General features: G+C 35.5%; 1 protein-coding gene across 1 annotated transcript in view; it reads right to left on the minus strand.

The window, feature by feature from the left end:
- Nucleotides 1–7,577, minus strand: part of LOC106879360 (uncharacterized) — a 22,194-nt gene that overhangs the window by 10,455 nt on the left and 4,162 nt on the right. Inside the window, exons 3-5 of the mRNA XM_052975662.1 lie at nucleotides 5,858–5,949; nucleotides 3,551–5,484; nucleotides 853–930 (exon numbers count right to left, since the gene is read on the minus strand). Of these exons, the coding sequence (XP_052831622.1) occupies nucleotides 853–930; nucleotides 3,551–5,484; nucleotides 5,858–5,949 (2,104 nt within the window). The remainder of the gene's footprint in view (nucleotides 1–852; nucleotides 931–3,550; nucleotides 5,485–5,857; nucleotides 5,950–7,577) is intronic.

Genomic DNA, 7,577 nt, shown 5'->3' on the forward strand with positions numbered 1-7,577 from the left:
TGTCTTGGTATAAAAGATGGGCTACAGCAAATATTCTGCTTAATACCACAGATTTGCTTGTCAGTTGTTTGACCGTAACCAGTTGAACATGTCCCTTGGTGGCTGACAATATGTGCATCTCTGATCATGAGCAGAAGTAGTTAGGGAGCATCATAGCCATATGTTGAGAGGAGTTCTTTGGGGTTTGAATAATTCACCTTTGGAAACATGGGTGTTTTGCTCAACACCCTTAAACAAATCTTATTCAGGGACCTTTTGAGCCGGATGGGCTACTTGACCTGAAGAAAATTCTAACTGAGCCCCACATGAGAGGTCATGCACTGTTTATCTTGATATGAGATCACCATGTCGCACACATATGGTTGTGATGCATGTGCCTGGTGTACCCTTATCAGACGGGTAGTCATGATGGGTACACTGGGCTTCGTATATTTTACCCCAGTGTCACTTTGATGGCATGCACTGCTCTCTCACTCAATAATAATAATAGTAATTAATAATAATAATAATGATAGAAGTACGTGGAACAAATAGAGGCTGCAATAAGGGTGGAGCACTATCTTGAGAAGTACAAGGAACAAATAGGGGCTACAATAAGGGTGAAGCACTTGCAGAAAATAGCACTGTTTGGAACCGCTCGTATACTCCGGAAGGTTTTCGAAAAATAAGAGGTGTTACCTTAGTTCACTGTTAGTGAACAGCTGACACCGTAGTACATCTCACTCAATAATAATAATAATAATAATGATAATAACAGTAACAATGATAATGGTGGTGGTAAAAAGATTAATTTGTTTTTCTTACAGGTGTGTATAGTAAATGACAGTTAACAAAGGATTTTTTTCTTCTTACCATGTGACCTTCTTTGCTGTGAACATCTATATAAACCCAAGTTTCGGTTGTATGGCCATCCCCGTAGACATATTGCCACTGAAACAAATTACAGCAGTGAGGGTAACAAAAAAGACATTGAGGTGAAAAAACTAATTAACAGAAGAGAGAAAAAGAATTGGGGAGTTGAAGCAAGTGTTGTTGTTGTTGTTGATAATGATGATGATGATGACAATGAAGATAGTGGTGGTGGTGGTGGTGGTGGCGGTTTGATGTTATTGTTGCTGCTCCTGTTGATGTCATTATCGTCTTTGTTATTGTTGATGCCACCTCCGCCAGCCCTGACACCGATAACAACAACGATGATGATGATGATGGTGATGATGGTGATGATGATGATGATGATGATGGTGATGATGATGATGGTGATTATCATGGTGATGATGGTGGTAGTGGTGGTGAGAATGGTTAGGGTTTTAATGACTATTTTGTCCTACAGGTAGATCAGTCATGATTGTATGGCCAGACATACGACAAAATACAAACCAACTGTGGTCATTCCATTCTTACCATTTAAAAACTCACTTTAACCATTTAATAACCCGTTTTAACAATTAAAAAACTCATCTTAAAAATTTACTGTTTTGTATGTCTTATTTTGGTTAAAATGGTTCTTTTCTGCAAAGTAATTCTTACAGAAACATTTTAATAAAACTTTGGAAGAAATTTGCTATTTGGGTAGGAACTGTTTATCTACATATATGACCATCACTGCTCACCTTTTCAGTGATGTGTGTGGGTGTGTGAGAGAGAAAGAGACACAAAGGGAGATAGAAAAGAAAAAAGTAAAAGAGTTATAGAGAAAGAAGTGCATATATATATATTATATTATATTATATTATATTATATTATATTATATTTTATTATATATATATATTATTATATTATATTTCAATTTCATGTTACACATGTTTCGTTACAGAATAGGAGTTACAAAGTATGTATACATGTAGAAAACATATTTGGGATCTCCTTTGTCTAAAGAATTACAGATAGGAGATCCCTAACACGTTTTCTACATGTATATATACTTTGCAACTCCTATTCTGTAACAAAACGTGTGTAACATGGAGTTAAAAATATACCATATTTCCTGGTCATTGTCTTAGTATATACTTACTCGGCAAATATAATTTACCAGAACTTTCAACTGGTATGTAAGCTACACTTGAAATAAATCATCTATATACATATATTTGATTGCTGGAACATACTATGTGTTACATCTTTAAGTTATAAGATGTAGCACAGATGTGTGTGTGTGTATATGTGTGCGTGTGCATGCTTATGTGCATGCATGCTTGTTTGCATGCATATGCATGTGTTAATTTTCTTTGAGTCATATTCAAGTTCATCTTAAGACAGCAGACGAAGTAACAACAAGAATGGTTGCCAATGAAGTAACAACACTTTCTGAGTTAAAAGAGTTCCTGGTGTTTTAATATGTGGCTGAGTTGTTGTGTTGGTTGAGCTGTTGGCACACACACCAAAGTGTGCGCATCTATTCCCCAAATGAATCTCAGATGGAGATTCTTTGGAATGTCATACAAATCTGTAAGTCATAAGAATATGTATATATGTACTTGAAGGTACTATATGACAGGAATTATTGGATGATTGTCAAAAGTTTTGTCTTTATGCCACATATCAAAGCAAGAAGTTCAACATGCCAAACAAATTATCTCTCCACCAAACGAAACAACATCAAGAGAAATTCCATAACTGGGAATCAAACCTTTGTTGAAGATTTTGCTTGTCAAAAGCAGCACGCCATTGAGAATGTACAAACACACACATGCACACATATACACACACACATGTATGCATGCATATATATGTGCAATTATGCAATTATATATATATATGCAATTATATATATATAATTAAAATCAAAATTAAAGCAGAGAGTTTATCTCACGATTCGAGTTTCATGCCAGTGCAATCATCATTAGATCTTGCCTGATGATCACACTGGCATGAAGCTCAAGGCACACTACACAAGCTCTCAGTTTTAATTTTAACAACAAAAGCATATCCTCTACAACATGTATTGAGCACTCCTTTCTCATTTGTTTGACATTAATAACATATGACTATATATATATATACATACACACACAAGAATGAATGAAACTGATTCTAATTTAGGCACAAAGCCACTAATACTTTGAAAAGTGGGGTTTGGTAAATTTAATCTGCCCCAGTATTTGTCTAGTACTTTACTTTATCAACACCTGAGGGATGAAAATTGACCATGGTAGAATTTGAACTCATAACATAAAGATTAATAACAAATACCGCTACCCACTTTTTTCTGCCGACCAACTGCTCTTATATATAATGATATAAATATAATAAAATAAATGTGCCCTTTTAAAGCCTAGCCAGGCTCATGGGCCCGGCTTTCCAGTTTCAATGGCGTATGTGTTCCCCAGCTGGACGGGACGCTAGTCCATCACAGCATTACTCATTTTTGCCAGCTGAGTGGACTGCAGCAATGTGAAATGAAGTGTTTTGCTCAAGAACACAACGCGTTGCCCGGTCCAGGAATTGAAACCACAATCTTACAATCATGATGCTGACACCCTAACCACTAAGCCATGCACCTCCACAATGTAATATAATATATAATATTTTTAAAGATATATTTTCAACTCACCATTTGCACATACCCATAAATTGAGCCCCACAAATCAATTCGTGCTTCCCATCGTTCAGCCTTAGAATAATCAAAAGAGAAGTTACCACATCCTTTCAGGTTCTTATAGTCATAAGACACAGCCATCGCTCTCTCCATTACACTTGCAGGTCCGTAAAGACACAGATTATAATCTCGCATTTTTCTTCTATCCTTTCCGCGGTCTTCAAAATAACCAAATTTGCCACTCATGTCTCCCATGGGATATTGACTTGGAGATCCTTGTCCAACTGAGGGTAAACTCTCTGGAGGAATGCTAAAAGGGTTCCAAATTGATGAAAGTGCTGTCTTGGAGCAGGATTGATGACTATCTTCAACTGCAGGATTAGAATAAATTGCCCAAGAATTTATTCCATTATTTAAGCCATCCATATTCATAGAGACCATGGGTGCATCGAACTCAGTTTCTTGTGTAAAGGTTATTTTACCTTGAAGCTGAGTTTTAGAATCAATCAGGTGTGGCATTGTGGCTTGGTATGGCCAGTGGCGGTAGATTGTTGCACATGCAAGTCTGTTCTGTCTGTTTGTATCAAATATAACAACAGAAGTTCCTTCTACACTGTAGGGTCCATGGAGTGGCAAAAAAGTTGTTGTCATGAACGTCTTCTTGGCTGGTTGCCGTTTAGCACCAGATCGAATTTGTATTCCTCCCAGTCGTTTCGTTGTATCACCAACTGCACAATGAAAACCACGTTCTCTGGTACAGGTTTCATTATATTGTCCATCTAGACGAAGATTAAAAGGGTTGAACACATTCCCTGTTGAACTGCATCTTCGAGCACTATCCTTGTCATTCCAATCAGTTGACCTCCGTTCTGCAATTTTCCAAACATGATCTGTAGTTGGTCCAGACCCATCACTGTAATCAAGTTCAAAATAGATCGATGTATCTGACATAGCATCGGATTTACTTTGTCTCAGCATCATATAACCAAGCACGGGGTACCAAAATTTTGCCATAAGAATCACTGTGTCTTCTGGATAGTTAACATTGGCACAAAACCAGCGACTACCATCTGTTCTGTGTACAACAAAAGATCGTCCAATGATGCTATATTCTTCAAACAGGGGTAAGTTCCAGTCCCAATATACTTCCGAGAAGCTGTCACGACCATTCAACTTACCAAATTTACCACTCAAATCACCAACTTCATATTGGTCATTAGTACCATTTCCAGGTGGTGGTGATTCACTTTTTTTGACTTGAAAAGGATTCCAGTGACCAGAAATTTCATCGTTTGAACATTGGTCATTTAGTGAAATGCGTTGAGGAACTGGATATACATGTATATGGTAAGCAGAAGCACGATCATTGAGGTCGTTGAAGTTCACTTGAAGAATTGTTGGATCGTATGGTGAATCTTGTTCAAAACGCACATAACCATAAGCTCCGTCACCATCAAAGTTGACCTGTGCTGTCTTATGTGTGTATGTTTGGATAAAACTACAAGCAATCACTTCATCGTTTTCATCAACAATTCCGATCCATTTACCAATAATGTTGTTAGTACCAGTCAACCATATATTTGGTTCCACCCAAGCTTCTCTGGCATCATATGGTAAATTACCTACAGGTAACATAGGTAGGTTCTCCACCCTATTTCGGGGTTGGTAACGAGTTTTCAGTGAACGACACATGGTAGCAGATTCTGTTCTGCTAGTTGGATGAAAGAAATACCATTTATAAGAAGCCCGTTGTTGGCTTCCTGGGGCCATGTAGAACAAATCTGAATAAATAGTTGTATAATTAGATTGCTCATGCTGCCGGAAAATAACACGACCACCTATGGAATTTTGAAGACGTGCATAAGCTGTTACATGACGTCCTTTAAACATAATAGTGGCACAGGCTGGGTCTTTTACAGACCGGTTAGGCTTTAGAAGCAGAGTGTAACCTGAAGTAGAAGAAAAAAATTTAATTTAGCGTTTGGAGTAAAAGTGACCAATCAAATTAAATTAAATCCAAATCCAAAACAACAAAAAAGATAACGAGTTTAAAAGCATGTTATTTACTGAGCTCTTAATTAACAGGGATCTATTTTTTCATGTTTATACAACAGTTACATATATACATATGGGTGTGTGTGAGCATGTGTGTGGATATACATATATATATATATATATATATATATATATATATATACATATATATATATAAATATATCAATTAAGGTGAAAGACAAAATTCAAAGAATTCACTATTCTTAAAACAAAGGAAAAACAGAAAGGGACAAAAGTAAATAACAAAATAAAGAATAGATCACAAACCTAGAATTCCGTTTAAGCCCCAAAGGTTCACTGTACGTGCAGTACTTTGTTCTTCATTGCCAAGAGTAACAGTTCCGGTTTCGGGTGTAAACCTAGAATTATTATGCAAAGAAAGCCTTCATATTGTCATTGAATTGAATCATGTCATTAATTAAAATTAATTTGATTACATTAAGTTAAATTAAGTAATTATATTAATTATAAGCCAAGAATCAGAAAAAAATAAAGATGTGTACAGATACACACACATATTTATATATGTGCACACATGCACACATACACATCCACAAATATTGATACGTTTAGATGGATATAGTATAACCATCTCGCATAGACTTAAGTAACTGAAAAGTGTCTATTTACGAACAAGAAAAATAACAATTTATAAGGGATAAGAGGTTAATAGGTTATTCACATATATGCATATATACACATATACAAATATCAATACGTTTATATGGATATAGTATGACCATCTTGCATAGACCTAAGTAGATGAAAAATCTCTGTTTAAGAAAAGTAACAACTTATAAGGGATAAGAGGTTAATAGGTAAGGATATGAAAATAAGAAAACAAAATAAAAATTTATAGAAAATAATAAGAAATACATATAACCTACATTTAAAGAGAGGCTATTAAAATTTGAGGTAGAGAATAGATAAAGGTAACCTGAAAAGAGGAGGTAGTAGGTATGGGGGTAGTGAGGGCAGTTAAAGGTATTCAGACCAAAGAGATTCTATAAGTTGTAATGTTACAGGTGCTATTATATATATAGGATTTTATAGTTTCTAGGGGGTATGTAATTAGGAGACTTGCTTACATAAAAGCCATTACAAATATATATGAAATGATCAGTAGGGTAGAACATCATAGAAAGGAACAAATAGTTTAATCACCAAAATATAGTGAAGTCAGACAAACTAGGTAGGAGTTATCATGGGATAGTAACTACATATAGCACACCATATACCATAGCATATAGCTTATAATATATGCAATGCAATTTAATTCACCATATAACATAATATGCCATGATTTTATTATATTTAATACTCGAGAGTAAGTTTACAATGGATACGACACCAAAATTAATTTCCGCCATCAAATTTCAAGTATGCCACCTATGATCGTTAATCTCAAAAATACTTAAATGTATGGGTGACGATATGCACACATGATTTCCTTAGGTCTAATCTATTATTAATCAGGTTGTTCTTGTCCCTGTACTTAAAAATCTCATAAGTTTCCATAGAGCACAGCTCACATCCGTATCGACTATCTCTATAAGGCTGATGTAATGATTGCATTGTTCAATTAAATGGAGCTGCTTGAAACGGTCGTACTGCATCACTTCTTAATATCCTGTTGCTTATTTTGATTTTATTCACCTTACTTTGAGGTGTGCGGATAATACCAGACTGAATTGGTGCTTCAACTTAAGTACCTAATTCAAATAAATCTCAATTATTCATTTATATACTCTTACTCTTTACTCTTTTACTTGTTTCAGTCATTTGACTGGACCCATGCTGGAGCACTGTCTTTAGTCGAGCAAATCGACCCCAGGACTTATTCTTTGGAAGCCTAGTACTTATTCTATTGGTCTCTTTTTGCTGAACCACTAAGTTACGGGGACGTAAACACACCAGCATTGGTTGTCAAGCGATGGGACAAACATAGACACACAAACACACTTACACATATATATATATATATATA

This window comes from Octopus bimaculoides, chromosome 22, assembly GCF_001194135.2.
Source record: "Octopus bimaculoides isolate UCB-OBI-ISO-001 chromosome 22, ASM119413v2, whole genome shotgun sequence".
NCBI classification, from domain to species: domain Eukaryota; kingdom Metazoa; phylum Mollusca; class Cephalopoda; order Octopoda; family Octopodidae; genus Octopus; species Octopus bimaculoides.